Genomic DNA, 23,904 nt, shown 5'->3' with positions numbered 1-23,904 from the left:
TAACACCTGCAGTGCTTCCTGGCAAGGCTGGCAAATAATGCCCAGAGAAAGGAGGCTGGAAGGGACCTCTGGAGGTCTCTGTTCCAGCCTCTGCTGAGGGAGGACAGTTTGTATGTCCCACCAAAACTGCCCTTTTTTGTCTGCTGTCCTTAAGAGGGGGCTGGCTGTGCCTCCCCTGTGCCACCCACCTCTGTCCTGGAGCTCTGAGACCCAGCTGCTGCAGCCAGCAGGGAAAAGCTGCCACAGGCCAGACTAACAGAGGAACAGAACAACTGGGTCCAGGATCAGCAGGGCCTGGTTTCCAGGGCACTGGAACCCAAGCTCAGGATTTTCCTCTCTGAATCAGTGGTGCAGGAAGAGGAGTCAAAAGTCCAAGGTCTGTGGCCAATGGAATACCCTTGAACTCTACAGGGGTCCAACTTTGAAGCAGTGGGAGGTGGCTCAGTCCTGCCTGAGCCTGAGGGAGACAAGGGAATGTTTGACCTTGAGCAATTAGTAACAGCTCACCTGCAGCAGGCAGGGCAGAATGTGTTGAGTATTAACCACCAAGAAAGGGTTTAGAGAGGTGAGCTGGTCAGACACCAGAATTAAATATATACTGTGATTTATTGATGATTATTGGCAAAAATCAAAATGAAAAGAACTATTTATATTGCCAAACAGACCTCCATTAACCAGAGAGTTAACCAGAATTTGTGTTCAGAATGTCTCCCAGCATGGGCAGCCCCTGCTCACCCTCACAGTGGGATGTTGGCATGTTTCTTCCAAGGACTGGACTGGGATTTACTGGCCAGTATATCAAGGTCATGGCAGATGCGTGTGCGGGTGCTTGAAGGCTGGATGATGTCATCAACAAACCCTGCAAAAGATTAAAACAAAAAAACCCTTAACCTGACCAACCATGAAGTGTTTGTCTCCCAGCCTTCTGTATCTAGGCTAACCCATAAGCTAGCCTAAATCAAAACAATGGTTGGAATGAGTAAGTTCACTAGTTATAAATTAACTACATTTAAAATAGACTGAGAAGGAAACATTCCTGAGTCAATTTTTAAATTGTGACTAAAACTTGCCTTTTAGAGCACACTTACTGCCCCAAAACTGGAAGTAAAAACAGTGGAAAAACTTGCTCCTGAGAGTTCTGGAGAACATAACTGGGCCCTTTCTTCAGGCCACTGCTTTGCATCAAGGGCTGCAAAACAGATTGTCAAAGCACCGTGTGCTAGAGGGCACTGTGCTATAAAGGAAAAGGCTGAATTTTGAGACCCCCTTCTACTATCTACACAATTGAAAATGCACTTTGCAGAGCAGTCCCCACTTTTCACCATGCTCTTTGCAGCTGAAGATGTGTCTTGCATCCGGATGTTGTCCACATGCACAGGATGTGGTTAGGCATCACCTAACTCAGACACAACTCTCTTACCTAAATAACTTAATTGTTAGCAAAAGATTTACTCAATAGCACAACTTTATCTCGATGCAATGGAAAACCAAATTGAACACAGTGTGGGAGACAACCATACCTCTTACAGCAGCAGGGAACGGGTTTGCAAACTTCTCCACATACTCCTCCTCTGCATTTGCCTCCTTTCCTCTGAAGATGATCTGGACGGCACCCTGGGAACAGAAGGGCTCGGTCAGTGACAGCCCCTCAGGCCATGCCCCACAGGTGAGGGCATGGGAGCATCCACCCTGCCTGCAGCACCAGGACAGCCCATGGTGCTGGCAGGGCACTGCTGCTGCTGGCAGGGCACTGCTGCACCACGGTGACAAGGGCCTGGACTCACCTTGGCTCCCATGACGGCCACCTCAGCTGTGGGCCAGGCGTAATTCACATCTCCTCGTAAGTGCTTGGAGCTCATCACATCATAGGCACCCCCGTAGGCCTGTAACACAAACCAGGACATCCACTCCAGGAGTGGCCTTGCAGCAGCAACAGCCTGCATTGTTCCTGCAGCTTTTTCTAGTCCAGAGACAAGCAGCTGGGGCTGGATTTTGCCTGAAGAAGCGCATGAGCATCTCCACTTTATGGCAGCAATCTCTTAGGAGCAGACACCACTTCAGCTAGAGACCCATAAGAGCAAGGAAGGGGGCTGCTGGTGGTAACCAAGCCCATTCTGCAAGGCAGGCAGGAAGGGGTCTGTGTGTATCCAGACCAGCAGGCCTCAACCTGCACCCTGCACATGCACACAAACCAACCAGGCAATGTGCTTCTGGAATTTCCTGGCCAGGGAATGCAGCACTCGGGCTCTGCAGTGCTCCACTCTGGAACTGGAAATGCTCCAGACAGCAGTGATGAACAGATACTGCAGGACTGCAGTGCAGTCCCTGTCAGGGCAGTACTGAACAGTGCAGCAAGGCTGCAGGATTGAAAAGTACTGCATGGAAATACTCAGAACAATCAGAGAAAGCAAAGGAACAGAAAGTTCTTTTTGATTTTTGCTGTGATAAGCCAAAAGCTTATCAGAAAAACGAGCAGGAGGGGCAGAGGAGCAAGAAGGCAAAGGCTGTAAGGTGCCAGCCCAGAGCTTATGGCAGTAGGGTGTTGGGTACCTTATGGAGAAAGGAAGATGAGGTAAAGCATAACAGAAGTGTGGGGGGGAAAAGAAGCCATATGTGTGTTCAACCTGAAGACACAGCAGAGGACAGATGCAGCCAGTGCTGGGTTTGCAGAGGGAGGCTCAGAAGGCAAGACAGGAGAAAGCAGAATTGCTGCAAACAGATGGCAGTGAGACAGGCTGGGTGACATGGGACAAGTACTTGCATGAAGGCAGTCCAGAGAGAAAGCACGGAGCAGAAACTGAAAGTTCCCAATGGGTACAGAGACAGGAGGAAGGAAGGAACTGAGGTAGTGGTCTGGGAATAGAAGTGGCCTCTTGTAATGTTACAGAGAGGTGTTACCAAATGGGACAAACAGAGATGCAACAGTGATAGAAAGCACCACTGGGACACACAAACAAAGCTTGGTTTAATGAAAATTGCTGCTAGTGCAAAGAGGAAGATCTCCATGGAATTTGCCAGCTTACCTTTCTGGTGACGACAGTGATCTTTGGCACAGTTGCCTCTGCAAAGGCAAACAGCAGCTTGGCACCATGACGTATAATCCCCCCGTACTCTTGAGCTGTGCCTGCAAAGGACAGGGAATTCTTTCACTCAGGGAATTCACACAACCCCATCATCTGTCACCAGGAGCAAACCTGCCCACCACCACAGCCATGTTAATACCCTGGAGAAGATCTTGCCAGGCAGTGTTCTTGGCAAGATACTGAACAACTCAAAAATCAGAGCAGCAGCTATTTGTATGGAAGGTCACAGAAGCAAAGCTCAGCTTTGTTCCTTCCTGGGAACAAAATACAGCTAGAGCATTTTCAAGACTCCAGATGTGACCAGCAGTAGGAAACAGCCTAGAGTCACTTCTCCAGAAACCTCACCTTCCAAGTTCCCTCTTTCCTAGACCACACAGAAAGCAGCTTGGCTACTCTACTGAGGACCTACCCTAGCTGTCCTTCAAGGCAGCCCAGGATGATGGACCTTAAAAGACAGAGCATGAATTTCACAGCAGGTGCTTCTGGAGAATGATCATAGGCAACAAACAGGAATGCAAGCCATCCATGGGACAGGATGCCCTTCTGTCCCAATGACAGGCTCATCTTATCGGACTTGGAATCAGTGATCTCCTGTAATTTATTTTTAGGACTGTGAATTTCAGATATAACTCTACAATAACTTCCTTACAATAAGCAGTTTATTCACCTCCTGACTTTAGCTTTTAGCACATGGAGATGGATTTTATATGGATTTTTTAATGTAAGTAAAACTTATTTTGGGAGATTGAAGAACTTACTTGGTAGTGTGTTTGCTGGCTTAACATTAGTTTCCCCTCAGGTGTAAGATGAGTATCTGCAAATTTCTGCCTGCACTTACAAATGTCTGCTCTCAGCTGCAATTTCACTTCTGGTCCTTGCCTTTCCCTGCAGCCAGTGGGACCTGCCAAGCCCACAGACCCTTCCTGCAGCAAGAATCAAAACAACCAGGGGGATTCATCCCCAAGGAGCAGCCTGAGCTCAGCTGGGACACCCAGCCTGGGCCCAGGAGCTGGGGAACAGTCCCAGACCTCATTTTTAGCCACAGCCTGTTTCTAATCCACATCAAGAATAGAGCAGCCAGTCACTTAATGCTTCCAGTGTAAGATCGTGCAGGTATTTGAAGTATTTACACTGCCACCCATGACCAATTAACAAACTTTTCTAGCCACAGATTCAGTCCCAGCTTTGTTCTAAATATGTATTTTTAATCCAGTTACAGGTTATGAACACCTTAAATGTTATCTCTGTGCACACCTGTGAAAACTGGCGGCTACTCAAGTGTTTGGGTCATTGATGCTGGGAGAGATTTTGTACACTGCTGTGTGACAGGTGCTTTCTCCTTCTGTACTGAACAGGGAGATGTGGGATGAGGATGTCACCCTCAGAATTTGTTACTTGATCTCAGATTTCTAATGCTAATGGGCTAATCTTGCCAAATTGCTTAAAACACAACAGTTTTTGGATCATAATCAAACCTCAGATTTCATCTCTTCAGGTTTGTCTTTTTAACTTTCCTTCCATTTATCTGCTTTCAAACCGACATTTCATTGTGCAGTAACAAGTCAGTACTTTGAATTAGCAATATGGAAATAGTTCTTGGATTCTGAGCAACTGCTCAAATCTGGATTTGCTGGAGTGTCTGCTTACACCAAGCCACTGCCTGGACTGTGGCACAGGAGGCAGCTGAGCCTACACTGTGGAGAAAGGAGAGGAACTCCTGGTTAAAATGTGCCAACTCCATTGTCTTAAAGCAGGAATTAGAATGCTGAATAGTCACATTCTGATGCTTTGAGAACTGCAGAGGCCTCAAGGTAAACCACAGTTTATACAACAGTATTAACATTAAATTTGACTGTACAACATTTGTAGTCCTCTCTCAACCTGTTTTGTAATAGGTCATTTTACCTGCTCAGAGAGCCTGTGCTGAAAGCAGGCTCATCACAGCCCTATCCTCACTGATGTACCTCTAAACACAGGCATTTTCCACTGAGAAGTGTCTTGGAGCATCAAAGAGGCACAGAGGGGGCCATATATAACCAAATCAGTGCCAGTGAAAACACACTTTTGCCCCAGAGCTTGACCCTGTCCCCCTACAGAGGCTGGAAAAGGTAATCCATTCTCAGGGATCTTGGGGGCTTTGAATGAGGGGTAGTGGGTGGGTCAGACCTTGCTCTGGTGAGGTGGTGCCCTGGCCCCTGAACCTCCAGCCCCACAGTGTCTGTCAGCTATGGCACACTGAAGGCAGCCCCCCAGAGTGGGCCAAAGAAGTCTGACCCTGAGGCAGGCTTCTTTGCACATTGTCCTTTAACCCTACCTTCATCTTGGAGTTTTACATCACTGGAACCTAGGAGCTGGTAGCTGTTTTTCTCTCTTCCTTCTTCTTCTAACTCTTTTCTTACAGAATGTGGCATTGGATGTGGTTAAAGGTCTTCTATGTTCAGTGGTCTAAGTCTGTGTTGTGGTAAGTGATGTTATGTTGCATTTGCTCTTTTGCCAATGTTCCTTAATTTTCTATCGTCTTCCAGTAAACGCTAGCATTTTGTATCTCTTGAGAATATTTGGTTGGGATTTTCTCCTTTGTGTCTATTCAGAAGAAAGGAACCTTGGTTTAGCCCTAGGTCTGAGTGACAGGGCTGTAACACCCCCTCTGGACAGCAGGTGCAGCAGGTGGAGAAGGGAGGTTCTCCTGCTGCAGCAGAGCCTGAAGAGCAACACGTGCCAGGATCAGCTGAGGGACTGCAGCAGGTGTGGGTGGAACATCCTCAAGTGGCCCTGGCTGCCACTGCTCCCCTCCCAGAGCCAGCAGTGCCAGCTCTCCCCTCATCCTGTCCCACAGGCTGGGAGACAGCACTGGACTGCCTCCCCCGGCCCAGCACAGCCTGTGCAGGGCCTGCTGCTGCCCAGCAAGAGCTGTGGAGATCAAACAACATCTAAAAACACAGCTCAGATTTACCTCGGTATAATACAGCAACCAGTAACTTCACACCACTTCAAACAAGGGGCAGCATCTCCAGGGAATGCAGGTTTTTTCCTTGCACAGGCCACAGTCACAGCTTTTGGCAGTAGGACAGAGCTTTCCAGTGCATGGTATCCCCAAGCCTGGCCCTGGCAAACTGGCCATCCCAGTGTCTCTGCCAGGCTGCTGCAGACTGCAGTAGTACCTGACTGTGTGATGTGTCTCTCTCCTCAGGGAACTCCAGAAAAGCCTTGTGACTCCTGAACACACTAGTTAGTTAGGCACTATTGCATTTTCCTAGGATTTTTTGCACGTTTCACTATGCTTTTGTGATGACTACTGTAGTTAGAATACAGAGTTTCTGTCCCAAAAAGTGGGATTTTAAAACCTGGTTTAAGTCTACTGTAGCAAAAGTCTTCTCAGAGTTCTGAAAATGGGTTTTTAGCACCAACGCCACCATGCACCACAGGAACTCTAAGGATAAGGCATACCTGGCAGAAACCCAGGAACATCCACAAACGTGATCAGGGGGATGTTGAAGGCATCACAGAACCGAACAAAGCGGGCTCCTTTCACAGAAGAATTTATGTCTAAGCACCCTGAGGTTAAGAACACAGAAAAAGGGGTTAGCAACTCCAGAGATCTGCAATAATTCAAGGTAACTCAAAACCACACTATTTTAGCTGTACTCTGAAAACAAAGGAAAAGATTATCTGTAGATAATGTGGAGATAATCTTCGATGAAGCTTTCCTGGTTTAGAACTAAGATCACAGCAGAAGCTACACTCAAAGGCTCATTTCATTTTTCTGACCCTGTGTGTAAAGACTTTCTATCCCAAATCATAACCGTTTAATTACATACATGTAATTTAAAGTATTTTTCTGTAACTGTCTCTTCATTAGTATTTTTCAGATCAGTCATGTTGAAAGGTTACAGAGTTCTCTGTTAAAAAAACACAAACATTAAACAGTCCAATAATTTTTTGAGAATGATCAGCATTTCTGGTAGACACACTGTGAAGTGTTTCTGTTTCAATGCTCTTTAGAATTATATTATGCACAACTATATTAAAACAAAACACATTTTGTATCAAAACCTCTATATGAAACATTGAAACAAGCTGTTAAAATTTAAAATGTAAATGAAGGTTAAATTTATATTAAAACCTTCTGTGTAGTATCTTGATGGTCATGTCTTGTAGAGATGAAATGAATCAAACACATACTGGGTCATCTGATTTTTCCAAACACATAGATACAAGAATTAAAAACAAGGAGTAAACCAGACATTCTGACTGGGGAAGGTCACTTCAGAAATTACTGAGTAAGGAGAGAAAGCAAAATGCCTGGATTAAGAAGGGTGATCTTCGCTAGAGCTGCACGTTGTATCTTCAGATCCAAACCATGTGAGGTGAAGAGCTCATCAAATGCACTTGTGCATCTGAAAGCTTTGTACTGTTCAGCTACAGTGAGATAACAAAGTCCCCTCACCCTACAGATGAGTTTTAGGGATTTTACTGCCCTGGAAGGAAGTGTGAGGTTTCCATGCTATGATTAACCCAGTTAATTGCAGGCTGCTGCCAAATGAGTGGTGCACTTCTCCATGCCCCCACCCCCCCACCTCGTGTGCAGATGCTGCTGCTCCTCTTGGGCTGGATGCAGCACTGATTTAACTACCTGGGAGCAAGATCACCTTGTTGAGCCACTAAAGAAATGGTTTGCAGTTCGTTTCACAGCTCACAGCTGTATTACAGTGAGGTTCAAGACAAAGCAAGAGGTGGGAAAACACAGAATGAGTGGAAGGCCACACAGCACAACACTCTGACCTTACAGAGCATGCAGAGAAAGAGACAGAGGCAAGGCACTGTTAAGAATCTCACACTGGACTCTAACCTGAGGCCACTTTGGGCTGGTTGCCCACGATCCCAACGGTCCGTCCATTCATCCTGGCAAATCCAACCACGATGTTCCTGGCATACATTGGCATGATCTCAAAAAATTCCCTTTCATCCACAATCTGCAAAGGGGAGAGGCAGGCAGAGCCCATATGAGGCCAGAGGTGCACAAATACAGAGGCAAACACAAACTCAGTTATCTTAGTATTGCAACTTTTAAAACAGTTCAGTACTTGCAGAATTTTGAAAGAGAGGGAGGGAAACCTTTTAGTCTTTGCAGCCTTCATTGCAAGAATTAATTATTCCTACAAAAACTACCAAAACTGTGAGTTAAGCGTCCCATCAGGGAACACCTTTATGACTGAAGGGAGCCTATCTTCGTGGCTTAGAAAAAAATGCAAATCACATGTTAAGAACTTCTTTCTCACATCTTAATTAGCAATAAACTTAGAGACCAATTTCCAGTGATAAAACAGTACTTCCTGGAGCTCAGAGGCTCCCTGTGACATGTTTGATGTAATCTCTCTCTCTTGGCAAGCTCAGAGCCCTTTCCTGGAGCAGCCAGCACTGCCCTGCTGCCCCGGGGTCAGTGCTGGGTGTGCCCAGCCAGCATCCACCTGGAACCACACACCTGTGTGGCTGCACTTCCCTCTGGCTGGAGCTCAGTGTGTGCCCTGCCAAGGGACAATCCTGGTGCATGAGGCACGATCCGAACTCAGCACGTTCCAGGAGATCAGAATTATCTGTGGAGCAGTAGCGACACCTACACATGGCTGCCTGGGCTTCCAGAAGGATTCCCCAGTTCCATCTGTTTATGGTAGCTGTCCCCATATACACTGCAGTGTGCCAGTCATTTTGTTAACCTCAGTCTTTAAAAAGTTGTGAAAAATATAAGCAGTATAAAAGTGGTGTTATTTCTTTCCCAAAATCTGTGGAAGGGCTTGAGGGTTTTCTCCTAATTTACCTAATGATTTTTATTACATGCCACCTTTTAACTTTCATTACACACAGTGCTAAAAAACACAGTGGAACATTCCAGGGATTAAAAATACCGTGCGCTTGCTTTCACCACTAAAATAAATCTACGTACAGCCAGTTGTGAACTTTTAATTTCAAAAAAATAGACATATATTTTCTTGTACTGCACATGTACATAACTATCCCTTTGCATAAACAGGGAAGAGTAAATCTCTGCATTCTGGGTACTTTATTACTTTTATACAAAAGTGCCAGAACCCAAGACAGTAGCACCAAGGTTCAGGGAGGGGCCAAGCAACAGAATTAAAGGGGGGTTCTGACCCCAGAAAGAACTGAATTTCATATCCTTCATCTGTACAGTTGTGTATGCAGCATAAGATGTATCCTGAAAACAACTCTTGGGATTCTGTTAAAAGTTTTTTTTTTCCCCTGCAGGTTTTTTTGCCCATTCACAGCTACTACACAGATAGAAATAGTCAGTTATAAAGAGTGAAACAAATAACTAACAGTATCTATATCTTCAGTGCCACTGAAGATATCTGTATCTTCATTCCACTGGTTTCAGTCAATTATTTAAACCCAGAATGTAATACATGCATCTTTAATCTGAACACTGTCAGACTTACAGAGTGTATAATATCCAGCATATCATAGGCTTTGGCTGACTCACTTGGGACAATGGTGTCCAGCTCTGGAACCAGACGGTCACTGTGAAGAGCAAGTAAGTGTGAGCAACAACAATTAAAGACCAAATGAAGACGAAGACCAAAAACTCAAGTATAACACTTCCACCTCTCAGAAACTTCAGAAACCTCCTCAAATATGGGGAAAAGAACGGGTTCTCTTACTCTCGGGCAGCCTGAGCAGCCTCCGCCTGCAGGAGACCGCTCTTGCACAGGCACCTGTGCTTAGGAAGCCCCGAGCAGCACGGCCCGGCGCGGCTGTGCGGACGCGGCCGGGAGGCGGCCGGGCTGCAGGGGGCACTGCCGGCTCACGGGACGGACGGGTGTGGCTGACGGCTGAAGTTTTAGCTTTCGTATTTCAGATTCTCTGCTGCCTTAGCGTGTGACTAAACTTCGTATTAAGTGTTAGTAAATTCTCTTCACACGGTAGTTAGACAAAACAATCCTTTTCCAGCTTGAGAACTGAGGACAACTGTTACAGCCTCAGGCCCAAAAAGTATCAACAACGGCAAATTGAGGAGAGCAAACCAGGAGATGGGACTTTATAACCTGCAGCTGTAATTGGACAATTGACCCCAATATGTAAATGGACCAAAACTTTAAAAAGTGTGAAAACCTGTGACTGGTAGTCCACCTTGGGCAGAGCCACGGCCGGGCTCTTGTACTGCCCAGGGTGTATCCTTTAAAAGCCTTTTAATAAATACCTACTTTATTCCTTTAACTCTGTCTAGCCTCTGTTCCGGGTCAGCCTCTCAAGGCATCATGGGGACACAGCCAAGAGGCTGCCAGACTGCAGGGGACACGGGGGTTGGTGGCAGGACCACTCATCAGCTCGGGGCAGTGGCAGCAGAGCCCTGTCCCTACGGATGGCCAGGCAGAGCCCTTCTCCCTGGGCAGCCCGAGGCCCCCTGCCACACACCAGGACCTCAGGAACTGCACACTCATCCTGCCCTGCCCATGCTGTCACCCGGGGCTGTGAACACACTGAGCTGCACGAAACCTTTCCATGCTCATTTCCCCACCCCAAACAAGCAGAGAGTGGGGAAAACATATCCACATTCTGTGTCTTCCCTTCACAAGCTGTGTTTAAAGACACTCTTGTTTCTCCACTTACAGTGACACATTTTCACATTTAGTTTTCCTGTAACACAGATCCTGCCATGCCATCAGCAGTGACAGGATCAGTTCCCCAGCTTTGATCACATTACCCTCATTAGGGACCCGCTCAGTCTGAGAATTCAGTGCAGGGGTGTCAATTTTTATGAGTCACCACTGAGAAGGTTTCAGGGAGTATTATATTTGTGCTATTCCATAAAAATAGAGATCTCTGTCACAAATGGTGTTTCTATGGGAGTTCTTACTGAATATTTTAACAATGCCATGATTTAGTACATTTTGTATAAGACAACACAAGGCTCTAGACACATAATTCAAAACTGAAGAATGTGATGTGAAGTTTGGCAAAATCAGAAAAAAGTTTGAAGTGCAGCCCCATGGCTGTCTCTGTGCTCCCTCAGACACACTGGATGAGGGAGGCACAGCCCCTTGCAGGGAAGGGAATTGACACAGCTATTTATAGAACAAACCTGACAGCAACACTTCAAGTGCTTTTTCCATACAAATGTTGCATACAAACACTTCCATAAGATGATATAATGGAACCTTAATCTAAAGAAGTTAAACTTGTTTTAACATACTAAACCCCAAGATAAAAACTATTCTAAACTTTCTTGTCAGTAAAATAGATATGGATGTGCTCCAAGCTCTGTCCTGTGACCTGTGGTACCCAAAGGATAGAAGTGGAAAAATGAAATTACTGCTCCCATAAATTCACAGTGCTGAAGGAAATTTTAACAGCATTAAAATAGCCATCAGCAAAATGAAGGCATTATCCAGAATACCATGTTTGAAAATCTCGTTCCAATATCTACAGACACAGGATCTGGAGCTTGCTGCTGCACTCACTGGGCTTCAGAGGTGTTTCCCACAGATCCCACTCAGTGGGACAGAACTACTGCTCATTGTTAAAGCCTGTGACAGCTGGAGACACCCTCACCAGATGGACAGTGGGTTTCATTCAATGCAGAAGTGAAACTGCACTTGGTTATTACCAACAGTTGGCAATAACCTCCTCCAGAAGTTTGTAGAGACACAGAAAGAGGTAAAATGCCATCATGCCACAGAGCAAATGCAACACATCAGACACCTCCCAAAGGCAGTGGACATGTCACCAGGGACAACTGGACAGTGCAAGAAACTTTCAAGTCCTTGGAACCCAGGCCACCAACAACATACACTCACCAACACAAGCTTCAGCAGGCAAGACTGGCATTTTTCAACATCAAAAAGAACTTACCTAAATAGAGGGAAAAACAAACCAACCAAACAAGCCCCAACAGCCCCAGGACTTCACAATAAAAGCACAAGTAGGTAACATTTAATTTGCATCATTTGTGGCAATTTTTTGTGTGGTGAAAACAATGCAGTAAGAAAGCAATTACTCTAAAGGAAGGGACTGGAGCAGCTGTAAGGATCAAAAACATCAATCCCAAGCAGTAGGAATCTATTAAGAGGTTAGTATGTCCAGATGAAATAATACCAATCTGTGCATTAGGACCATAAATGGGAGAACTATTGGAGATGCTGCCATAAAACCCAATAAATTTAACAAATAGATCTGCCTTCACATGTATAAAAACTACTAAATTGAAGTTCTTAGTACAAATTGCATTATTGTATCTCATGCCTTGTAAAAGATTAGTTCTTTTTTTCTTAAGGGGAGACAACTGTCTTATACTTTAGTAGGTACAACCTAACTGACCACTTCTCACAAATAAACTGCCTGTTATAAAGTACATTGATTTAAAAAATGGACTGTTGCTTCTACAGTGAAATTAAAATTCCAAAATCAAGTCTATAGAGATCAATGATCCCAGTACAACTTGTTGAATGCTTATAAAGATCATGATAACCTCAGAGATAATCCCTCAACTCAGCAAATAATACAAGAGACTTGCTTTGGTTTTGTCACTATCAAACCAGAGCACTTGAGAACAGAACCAGACTGGTAGAGTTTAATGAACTCCTAAAGATCAACACCTACCTCAGAAAAATTTAGGACTAGTAATTAATTGACCTGTCTGACCATTCTCTAAAAGAAAATGGCAAATTTATTTTTTAAAAAGTGAGAAATGTTATCTCAGGGACCAGCGCACTGATTTGTAAAATCAATCCAAAAGCACCTCCCCAAACAAACTGTTACACAGACACTGAAAAGCACAGTGAGAGGGGGTGAAGAGAAAATAACCTTCCAGACTCACATATTAAAATCCTCATACATGAAGAGAGCCTCAAGACATATCGCACACATGCGAGGAGCTGAAAGGAACATATTCAGGCACCACTCCCATGCAGGAGAGTGCAACAGCCTCTTGAGGGTTCCCTAGGGAAAGGGCTGAATTTCGAGTGCAACTGGAGCTTGGGTCAAAATGTTTTTACTCCACTCCTAGCAAGGCTCTCTGCTCAGTGTCCCATGCTGTCTCTCTGGCTGTCTCTCAGCTCCTGGAAAAATTCCCAGATAAAAGTCCACCAGACAGTTGCCATTTTTCCCCTCTTGAAATGACTCAAGTTCTTTCTGTATTATGTTGCCAAGTCCACAATGGGCCTGAGACAAGTACATAACACACAAAGCTTTCTGCCTCCTTGTTGCCTGCCCACCTCTAACCCTTAAGAGCAGAACTCATCCAACAGACACAGCTGACAGAACAGGGCAAGTTCTCCCCACTGCCACTCACTGTGCTATTTCCTACCTCTCTCACTTGATCCAAGGGACTGGGCAGCCCACCTGGACAGAGATTGCTTTTCCCCACATTCTGCACACAGCCTGGACAACAGTCCTTTCAGAAAACAGAATTAAACCTAACAGCAAACACACACACATTAGAACACTTCCCACCGAGCTCAGCCAGGCTCCCCTTACCTGGGATCATGGCACTCACAGACTGGAGCTGGATCCCGGTTGCTCAGGGGTAAATAATTAAAGAACTCTCGGAGGTTCAGGAGAGCATCAATGTCATTCTCAAAGGCTCTGTGTGCAACTCCTGCACAGACACAGCAAAGCAGGTATGGAAATCATTGTGCAAGCTTTCCTTTCCAAATATATACCACTAAAGACAGAAACAAGCAACAGCAGGACTCCAAACTTGAGCTATTAACAATCAGGAGTCTTAAGCCACCAAATCTGACCAGCTAAAGATATCTAGAAAACACGTGCTGTGTCAGACTTTCTCCAGAACAGGTCTGGATTGTTGACCTCATATTTAAAATAATGTGAAGTGGTTTATCAGCTGGCACAGCCCTACCTGGACTCCAGCCTTCTGGAACTCTGATCAGGTTACTGTGCTGCACCCAAGTGTTCAACTACAAGTGCTTTTATAAAAGGGCTGGATCTGGGCAGCATCTGTGTGTGTGGTTTTAGTTCATCATCAGCTGAGTTCACACAGAATTTGAGATTCCACAGTCATTTGAGCCTTGAGAAGATTATGACTCACAGACGTTTTTGCAGAGGGGAAAAAAAAGAAGTGCTTCAGCTCACACTGCCACTTGGTTTATAGTTAAGCAGTTCAATCAATCACATTAGTGAGCAAACAAGGGACAGTTGAGAATCTTTAAACCCATGCAAATGCCTGTACAACAAACAAAAAACCCCCCCAGGCTTACTTCACTAAACCCTACTCCCTGACAGTCTTCCCACTTTAGCATCTTTTGTGGGTCTGCTACTTTCTCTTCCAAATCCCAGAACTCTCCCACATTGTTGTTTGTGTTCTGTTACTAAACAGGAGCTGCAGGAAAGCAGATGCTGAGTCAGATCCTGTGCTTAGGCAGAGCTTTGTCCCTTAGACTCATCGGCATTGGCCAACGGGCTGTTTAGCCAGAACTGCTCTCATCTTCTTTGAGCACAGTAAGTATGTTCTGTAAAGCCCCCAGCTCTCACCAGACACTGTAGTGTGGGTCTTTGCACCCCCGAGCTGCTCCTGGGTGACATCTTCATTGGTGACAGACTTCACCACGTCAGGCCCGGTGATGAATAGGTAGGATGTGTCCTGGGAGAACGGGAAAAGCAGAAACAGTGAATGCCACTGCCAAGCTGCAAAAGCACCTAAGGAACAGCCACAGCCTCTAGAGACTTCCCCTAAAATAAGAAGGGGGACAAATTTCTTAAAAAGGCTGCATTGCATTAAAATTGCATTAAAAACCCACTGAAAATACAATTGTCCACAAGTTATTTGGGAAAGTTTTCTCAACTTTTCATGCAAAATAAAAATCCAAAGCAGGAAAACATCTTGGAAAATACCCATTCCCATGTGGCCACTTAGTGTGTGACCAATGTCAGCAGCAGCAACTCAGGACAAACCCTTACCTTGACCATGAATGTGAAATCAGTTAAGGCAGGAGAATACACAGCTCCACCAGCACACGGACCCATGATGAGGGAGATTTGGGGAATAACACCAGAACACAAAACATTTCTCTGAAAAAGGAAAAAAAACCCTGGTTTTACCCAAGAAGTGTGTCTTTAAATCTGTGCCCAGATTCTCCAAAAATTTACCATCACAAACAGGACTGCCTTATCTACTGGCAGACAAATATCTGGAGATAACGTCTTGATGCAAACTGAACCAAAACGAGTTTGTTATTTTTGTTCCCATACAGTTGATTCCCTATACCATGCAATGACTGCAAAGGAGATAACAAGAGCCACCTCAACAGATGCTATAGGGCAAAAACTGTGCCAAGCCTGGATAGGAAGGAGTGGATGCCCCTGACATTTCAATGTGTAGGTAGACTGTACTCAGAGGTAGAAGTAAGTTTACTGACCAGCTGGGGGAGAGATTTTTTTAAAATCAGGTTTCTGCACTGGCTTGAGTTTTACATAAAGATGAATGGTTGCCATCCAACATGGATGGCGTGTTGTCCAAAAAACCACTTACACTCCTTGTTGCTCAACTGGGTCACAACAACTTCTTAACTGTTCCTCCCAGACTGCACCACCCCAAAACCTGTCAGCATCTGACTGACCTGACATCCCACCTGCTTTCCTACTGAAAGGACAGTGTTCTGTGCACGCAATTGGATGCAAAACATTTTAGCAGCATAAAAAAGAATGTCATTTCTGTGAAATACCGAGCAGCAGTGTGCCTCGGGGAAAAATTCTTGTATTAACCACAAAAATCCTCTAGGACATAAAACCTTCACCAGAACAAACACTGGACATCCCCATTCTCACTACACATTGGATCACAGAGCCTTACAGAGCTCAGCATGACCCTTGTTTAAGACATGGACACATTTGCCCAAGTCCAAGAAAAGAACCAAGGTCTGAGTCCGTTTTATCCATGGGTTGAAACAGAACAATAACCTTAACATTTACTTACAAACACCCACTTGCATGTTTTGCCCACTTTTGAGGATGCCAAGCTCCCTGTCCATCTAGCAGCCTACTCACCAAAAATATGTCTGCATAGCCTGCCAAGGACTCCACTCCCTCCTGGATACGGGCTCCTCCAGAGTCATTCAACCCAATCACAGGTGCTCCAACCATGGCAGCTTGATCCATGATCTAGTGACGAACACAAACTCCTCAGTTGACCCAGCTAAGCTGAACCCTGAAAAACATCTGCCTTCCCAGCTAGGCATCTCCACACTCAGCACTGGATTTGGATAATGGAGTGTGAGTGACACAGTCACAGGAGAGGGGCCTGTGCAGTTGAGGCCCCTCCCTGTTCACAAGGGGCCTCAGGCGCACCTCAAACATCCCCTCAGATATGTCTCATCTACCTTTCAAAGTTTGTTGCAGTGGTGGCTGTGGAATCTCTCTAAGCTGTATATTCTAATGCTTGATTACCCTTTTTAGAACTTCTTCAGGAGGACTAAATTACATCTTTCCTCCAGAAATTTAAACATTACATTTGTCTTGATACACAGCAGTGAGGAAGAGCAATTAGGTATTCTTGGCCTTTGCTTTTGTGAACATTCAAGTATCTCAAATCTCTCTTCAGTCTTCATGTTGCTTTTCATGTTTCTAGGCTAAGCACCATCAATTCAGTCCCACATCCTGTTTTCCAGGGCTCTGATAATTTTGGTTACTTGCCTCAAGATCATACACAATACTGTAGCAGAGCCTTAAGTAGGAGGACTGAATTCCTTACATTCCTTGCACAAAATATTCCTAATTATTGAATTCCAGTAAAATGTCTACCATTTTCATAACACTACAGCAGTGGCACATTATGTTAAGATCTGTTTTAACATCGAGTTCTGCTTTAGCTCCTAAATAATTTTTGTAAAACATCATTTAATCTCCATTTTGAATTTTGAAGTTGCCTTTTTCCTGCCCTTTCAATCATTGTAATAAAATTATTTCAGACAATCTTTAACTTGCTACGTGATTTACAATTCCAATCCCATCTTTCAGAGTGCTTGTAGCATCAGCCTTGAATTTTATATTGCCTAGAAACACAGAGACTACACTTGGTGCCACTCAAGTCAGTGGTATCTCAGGAGACCCAAAACTCCAGCCCATACAGGACCTCTCTATAGCCCTAGAACTTCCTGACACGTTCTGCTGTTTTCCAGGGACCTATATATGGACTTTCTTTCCCAAGGCTCTTCCAAGTTCTTCCTAAAACACATACCAAAGACTGAGACCCAAAGCAACTGATGCCCCCAGAGCCTTCCAGCTTTGGAGCCCACCAAGGACAGCACCAACAAGAAGGACCCACATTTTCTCTAGCTCTGATCAGACCCTGCTGTTTTAGAAAGAAGAGATCAAAGAAAATCCACCAGAAAGCATTGCATCATTCCAGTACCATTCCATCCCTCCCCAGTACAGACACCACAAAGCTCCAGTGTGAAAGGGTAATTCAAGGCCTTCCAAGTATCAAGACCTGGTAAAAACAAATAGTTGCTATCTAGCCCAAAGTCTTCATGTTTTCTAGTTTTATACCCACACACTCCTGAGGGGCCTATGCCAAAGAGCAGTTATTTCCACAGCATAAAAGGCCTTGTGCAACAAAAAACTTGTTTCTGATTCCATGAATAGAAAATTCAGGAAGATTTCCCAGTTCACACAACTCAACACTCATGCATGAAAGAGTTCTTGTCTCCCCAGTCCTGGGATTCAAAAACTCTTCTAGCAAGACATGCAGACAAATAGGAATAAATAGCCACAAGTGTCTGATAAGAGAAACTCTCAGGGTCAAGGTGACCTCCAAGTTGTAAAACTGTTTATCTTCAGGCTGTTTACTTGTTACATTTGCTTTTTTTACAATATTACACACTTTCACAGCACACTGTTTAGAGGAAAAAGTTTCTCCAAATTCATTCCTCTTTTCTCCAGTGGACAATGAGCAGTTAATTTATGTTTGTACTTGCAAGTCTCTCATCCTTTGCAGTACAGTAGAAGACAGAACTTAATATAACAAAGTGTGTATTACCTGGAAAAGCTCACTCGTACTCAAAAAGTTTCCAGAGGCACCAGTCTCAGGCATGGTATATGTCAGAGCCCACTAAAGTCAGTCACCAAACATTTTCTCCAAAGTCATTATCACAACAGACTGAAAAAAGAATGCTGACAATTTCTTTGTTTTTCCTCTGCGCGATATTACCTTGCAGATCTTCTGGGCATGAGCTCCAGATAAACTGCCTCCAAATACAGTAAAATCCTGAAAGTAAAGCAAATTTTCAGATTAGGGAAAGAATAATTTCAGTGAAATGTAGTCAATTTTTGCTGGTAAATAATCTAATCCTACAGTGCTCTGTATTTGTTATGCTGCTTTAAAACAACTGACTCCCTCAGTGCAGCCTGCAGATGATCCCAGCCTCCTTTACAAGGAGGAAATACAAACCTGACACACAGCACCATTCTAGACTTATGAGTTATGTCCAAGGGGTGCTGTAGGGACTAGGTCAGCCAAAATCCCTAAGCAGAAAAATCTCTAACAGGCCCTAGGGCAGATCCAGAATAAAAAGAGGATATTGACACCTACTGGCACAAACAGAGCCAGCTCCTGGGGAGTTTCTCTGCTGCATTCCCACTGAGTCTTACCCTCAAAGAAGCCCCCAAAACTGTGTGGACAGAGACAGCATGGCTATAACTTACATTTGAACCAAAAAGGTTCAGCATCTCAGGAGGCAGCTCAATTTGGAGGGAAAAAGGTTTTCAAATATAAAAAGGGAGGGCTGTATCATGGAGGAGCAGTCTTAAATTCTATTAATACAAAAACTACCCCCTACTTGTGTTCTAAAATGAAGGTCTGTGTTTAGCACCTCTCCACATGTTCAGGCCCATGTAATAGTGTCTCTCCTTGAAAGGAGCACACATCCAAGACAAAAAGGCAGAGTGTACGCCTTGCTCCAAGGTAACACAGCAACAGCCACTTTGGCCATGACAGCAAGTGGAACAAAGGCTACTTTGTGGCCCAAAACAGAGCAGCACTTAGTAATGATCTGAAAGAAAGCCTTTCTTCTACAGTGAGTGCCAATATAAGTCTCTACCTAAGATGTTTTGTCTGAAATACTTTTATTTTAATATAAAAAATGTATTTTAACATAAAAAGTATATTTTATCTATTTAGATGCTCTCTATCACATGATTTTTTGCTTCTTCTTGTCTGAGGGTGCCCTGCTTCCTCCCACAGGTACATTGCTACATGGCCACGCTGAACTATTGTGAACTTATCCTTTGAAATATGTTCAGACTACTTAAGAACAAGTAAGACTTTACCTGACTGAAAACATAAGCTAGTCTCCCATTAATCCGTCCACGGCCTGTCACCACACTGTCACCAGGATACTGCATTAAAAACATAATAAATTCATTGAAAATAGAAGATAGAAAAATCAAAGCAACTATGATGTCTACTAAAATTCCCACAAACTCCTACTAAGACAAAGCAAAGACTGATTTTCTGGGAAGTCTCATCTTCTATGTCCGCAGCTGGGGCTCCACAAAGATTCTCCCCAGCTGTAAAATGAAAAACTAGTGAAAACATCACATATTCATTATGTATTAAAGATTAGTGAACTTAGCAGCTTCCCTTCAAATTTAGTACATCTGGAGTAAAGGCAAATCATGCCTTCAGAGATAGGATAGAATGCACCTTTTATCAGGACCAGCTGATGTTTTTGAAAGAACAGACAAACAGTAACCCCGGACAGGTCCAAAAATATAATTACAGTCACTTCAAATGCTTGAGCTTGTCCTGTCCCATTTTTTACCCTGTAAATAAGGGAAGAAAAAACTGGCCAAGGAAATGGAGCCTGTGAGTCTTAAAATGTGCTTCATCTATACTGGATCACTTTCTAGTAAAGAAAATACATAGAAGTCTTTCAAGACAACAGGAGGAAAGGAACTTTACTGGGCTGACAGTAAAAAAGGGAATTTCAGGCACTGAAATGCTTTTTGTTGTTTGGTATTAAAAAATTAAAAAAAAAAAAAAAAGGAAAGGAAAAATGGAAGTATGTGGTGCAGGGCCCATGCTAAGGACCATTTATGCCCAGGTGGTCTGTTATCAGGAAGGTCACACCTGTTGGTGCCTCTTCTCAGGCTGCACACACAGCACTGCTCTCAGCCCCTGGCACACAGAACAGCAGCACACACCTGTATTTCAGCCACTGCCACAGGCAGGCGATTCCAAAAGCCCCAGCAGCCCACAGGGCAGCCTGGATGTGAGCACAAATCCTACCCTACCCTCAGAAAGTTCCAGGGACTCTGAGAAATTCAATGTTAAACTAATATTCCAGCTCAGTGGCCACAGTTAGGTCATCTGTTGTGAAACTGTGCTCTGTAAACATAATCTGCAGCTCACTGAAGGGTAAAATCTGAAGCACAAGGGAAAAAATTAACCCTCTTGTCACACTCAAGACTCTGCTGTTTCTGAAAATAGGAGGAGCAGCAACTGGTTATCAACAGTGTGAGATGTGTGAGAGATGCAGCATGGAGTAACTAAATGAGAGGCAACACAGGCAGTTATTTGAGTTTGCTGGGGAACAGAGCAAAAAAAATAGAAGAAAAAAGATGATTGCTCTGCTATCCCCTGACAGGGGAGGAGGCCTAACACAACATCCTTCCCAGCACCAAGTATCATCAGCCTCCCCTCCAACACCACGAACAAACCTTCACCTTTGCCATTCCCAGCATTCCTGCTGGAACCCTGCTGTCCCCCCCCTCATCCACAGGCTGCAATCCTACAACCTGAAGGACTGAAACTAAATGAACTGGTTTAAGAACTGCACAAGCAGAAGCTGTGGTCACTGTGTGCAGCACAGGGCACACACAGAGCAGCTCCTCGCCCTACACCAACAACCCACAGCAAACAACCTTTGGCTGCAGGGAGATTGACAGTGAACAGGCACATCAGCACCAGCCACTGACATCCCAGCAGCTCACTCGTCCCTTCAATCTACCAAATCACAGCAGAACACTTTTCTCAGGTAGAACATTATCAGGCATCAACATTATGGTGAGATACTTTGGGGAGCCACAGATTTTCCCTGTTTGTGTGGAACTCCCTGTACCGTGTTGGTTTAGGATACATGACAACATACCCAGAAAGTGCCTTAGCAAGCAGGGTGCAAATGGCTAACAAATGCTGGGACTCCCAAAATTCCAGATGAGATTGTGAAGCCCTCAAGGATTTTATGACTGTAGTTTGGCAGACATAAATATAGATCTGAGTTGTTTCACCCAGTAACTCTAATCCTATCTGTAGGGAAGCAGAAGTATTTACCTTGATTTGTTCATTGTATCTGATCTGATTGACAAAATTGCACCAACAAAGCTCTGCAGCCTCCTCTACTGTTTAAAATGCAAATCTAAGACAATTCCCAGGAAGTTATTTGAACCAAGCAATTGACCTTATAAAAAAGGTATCAAGTGTAGACAACAGAAAAGTCTGTAAACTGTTAAATGGAAACAGAGTAGTAACATAAAATTTACAAAATAAAATTATATCTAAAAAGAAAATTAATAGTAAAAATCACGTGTGAATAGAAGAGCCCATTTTCAACCAGTGGGCTGGCTGCACAGCAGAGGACTCTGAAACAAGAGTTATATGACATAAAACTACCTTATTCTTACTAGAGTCCATCCCAAAGTCAGTACATCTGTGTTCCACAAACATGTCATATTCATCAAAACTGTCAGGGTCCAACAGCAGCAGAATTCGTTCCCTTGCTGTCAGCTTTCCCTGAAACAGAGCAAGCAACAATTAACAGAGCCATCAGGTGATTCTGGTTGTTTGCTGACCCCCAGCAGATGCAGTTTAATCAAGCAAAACCTCACCTGATCTGCTACACAGGGTCCATTAAGCAACTGCAGGCCCCTAAGGCTGGAAATAGCCTGTGCAGTGATTATCCTCATCAGAAACAAACCTAATGCAAGCCAGACTCTGAAAATAAGGCTGACTGTTGGAGCAGCACTACCACAGGAGAAAAGAAACAATCTTGGAGACTTTTCAACAGAATAAATGCATCACAGCTATTTCTGCCTACACATTTAAATGCTGCTACTAAGGCCTTTTTTCTATTCTTAAACAGGGAACCCTTCCACAGCCAGACCAGTCCTCCCCAAGAGCCCAGGTTTCAATTCATCATGCTCAAATATTATTTGATTGCAGTAAATAAGAGGGAAGAGGAATTGTGATCCCCAGCCTGCAGACATCTCCTGACAAAATCCTTCTGTTTTTTTCCTGCTGGACACTATTACAGGCAAAAGTAGGGTAAAGACCAAGAACAGATTTGACCAGATATACATGTCCCTTGGTCAGTGTTATGTAGTAAAAAATGACTGCAAAGATCTTCAGATCTTAACCTACCAAACAAATCTGTTCTTTCCAACCATGGTAAGCATCTATCTGCAAAGGGCAGGGCACCTGGGCTGTCTCCTTTAGGGGATGATGTGACCCTATATCAACATGACATTATAACACAGCTCAGCTTCTACAAAATATCTGACCAGTAGGCCAAAAAAGCTCATGAAAAGCAGCAAATGCAGGAAAGCCTAACATAAGCCAAAGTTTTAGTTTATATAAAACATAAGTTGTTTGAGGCCCTAGACATGCAGAAGTGCTTGTATATGGATGTGTCAGTGTCCTGAATGTAACTCAGCCAGACTGAACTCTCTTCAGGTATTGTATAACTGGGGAGGGACACAGCTGACAGACTGATCACTGAGGGAGCCTTCATGGGAATCGCCATTCCCACCTCCTTGATGCCTACAAACCACCTGACACCTTGCACCACACTGAAAAGTGGTCCCAGCAAAATGCAAATAAACAGAAACAGGAAACCTCTGCTGTCACCCCCATCAGCACTGCCTACATTCTGAACGACAGAGGCAGGAGACAAAAAACCCACCTGCTGTCATCCCTCCCACATGTCTTGTCCTCTGCCTTATCTCCACTCTTCTAACTCTTTGCTCTCATCTCAGAGATCAGCTCAAATTTGCAACAGCGGTGTGAAGACCAAGTTGTTGCTCAGAAGTGTTAAGCAATCTGGAACTGACTTACCATACATTGACAGGCAGAAGTTGCAACTTTTGTCTACACTACCTCTCATACATATTGCAGCCAACCTCGGTGACCACTCTGAGGTAAAGGAATTAGTAAAGCAATTGTCCTTTTTTTCTACAGAGCAACAGGCAATGCAGTCTTAAGCGCTACTTGAGGAAAGCTTTGCACAAAGCGGAGTCTGCAGGTGCCACGCGTACCCGGGAGTCCCCAGAGCCGAGCAGAGCCCCGCCGTGCACGGCCTGCCCTCCCCGGCGAGCGGGCTCCCGGCGGCAGCGGGACAGGGCTCCGTCCCCGCCGGCCACCTTTGCTGATTTACCCGCTTGTGCTGGGCGTCGATGCGGGCCTGGCCGCCGCCGAGCAGCGCGGCGCGGCGCTTCTCCTCGATGCGCTGTGGCACGGCGGCCGGGCCGGTCCCCGAGGCGGCGCGGCCCCGGCACAGCCGCAGCGCCCGGCGCAGCACCCGCGCGGCCGCCATGTCCCGGCGCTGCGCCTGCGCGCCCGGCCGGCACCGCCGCCCGCCTGTCCGACTGCGGCCGGGCGGAGCGGGCACACGGCTGCGGGAGGCCCGGGCAGGGCGCTGCCTGAGCCCGGTCCTCCGCGGCCCGATTGTTCATCGCTGTTGCCTGTGCGCAGAGACCAGCGGGAAAATGCAGCAGCTTTTCCCCCTTTCCTGCGTGGCGGAGACATTTGTGGCGCTTCAGAAGTGGGGAAGGCAAGCAAAGGTGTCAGCTCGCAAGA

The 23,904-nt window shown here is 45.0% G+C and overlaps 1 protein-coding gene across 4 annotated transcripts; it reads right to left on the bottom strand.

Moving 5' to 3' along the window:
• Nucleotides 1-587: 587 nt before the first annotated feature.
• Nucleotides 588-23,853, bottom strand: PCCB (propionyl-CoA carboxylase subunit beta). 4 transcript variants are annotated; one of them, XM_072933192.1, is made up of 16 exons: nucleotides 23,483-23,853; nucleotides 21,939-22,074; nucleotides 21,724-21,843; nucleotides 19,380-19,448; nucleotides 18,262-18,318; nucleotides 16,101-16,214; nucleotides 15,015-15,125; nucleotides 14,589-14,697; nucleotides 13,575-13,695; nucleotides 9,539-9,620; nucleotides 7,938-8,056; nucleotides 6,531-6,643; nucleotides 3,024-3,124; nucleotides 1,785-1,883; nucleotides 1,521-1,614; nucleotides 588-859 (listed from the first exon to the last, which is right to left on the bottom strand). In XM_072933192.1, exons 1-16 carry the CDS (start codon nucleotides 23,851-23,853, stop codon nucleotides 738-740), a joined length of 1,938 nt encoding a protein of 645 aa, XP_072789293.1. In that variant the 3' UTR covers nucleotides 588-737. The 4 variants fall into 4 exon arrangements, with proteins under 4 accessions (XP_072789293.1, XP_072789295.1, XP_072789294.1 ...); XM_072933194.1 differs by lacking the exon at nucleotides 16,101-16,214; XM_072933193.1 differs by lacking the exon at nucleotides 21,939-22,074 and having other exon boundaries at nucleotides 23,364-23,795.
• Nucleotides 23,854-23,904: the final 51 nt, after the last annotated feature.

Source organism: Taeniopygia guttata, chromosome 9, assembly GCF_048771995.1.
Source record: "Taeniopygia guttata chromosome 9, bTaeGut7.mat, whole genome shotgun sequence".
Lineage (NCBI taxonomy): Eukaryota > Metazoa > Chordata > Aves > Passeriformes > Estrildidae > Taeniopygia > Taeniopygia guttata.
This window is presented reverse-complemented; position numbering and strand designations above follow the sequence as displayed.

Excerpts from the sequence above, each read along its gene's own strand:
- PCCB (XM_072933192.1), bottom strand. The coding sequence starts at position 23,853 with ATGTCTCCGCCACGCAGGAAAGGGGGAAAAGCTGCTGCATTTTCCCGC. Across the intron at positions 3,125-6,530 it reads TGTTCCTGGGTTTCTGCCAG|GCACAGCTCAAGAGTACGGG; the intron begins GTATGCCTTATC and ends TGTCCTTTGCAG. Across the intron at positions 1,884-3,023 it reads TCACTGTCGTCACCAGAAAG|GCCTACGGGGGTGCCTATGA; the intron begins GTAAGCTGGCAA and ends TTTGTGTTACAG.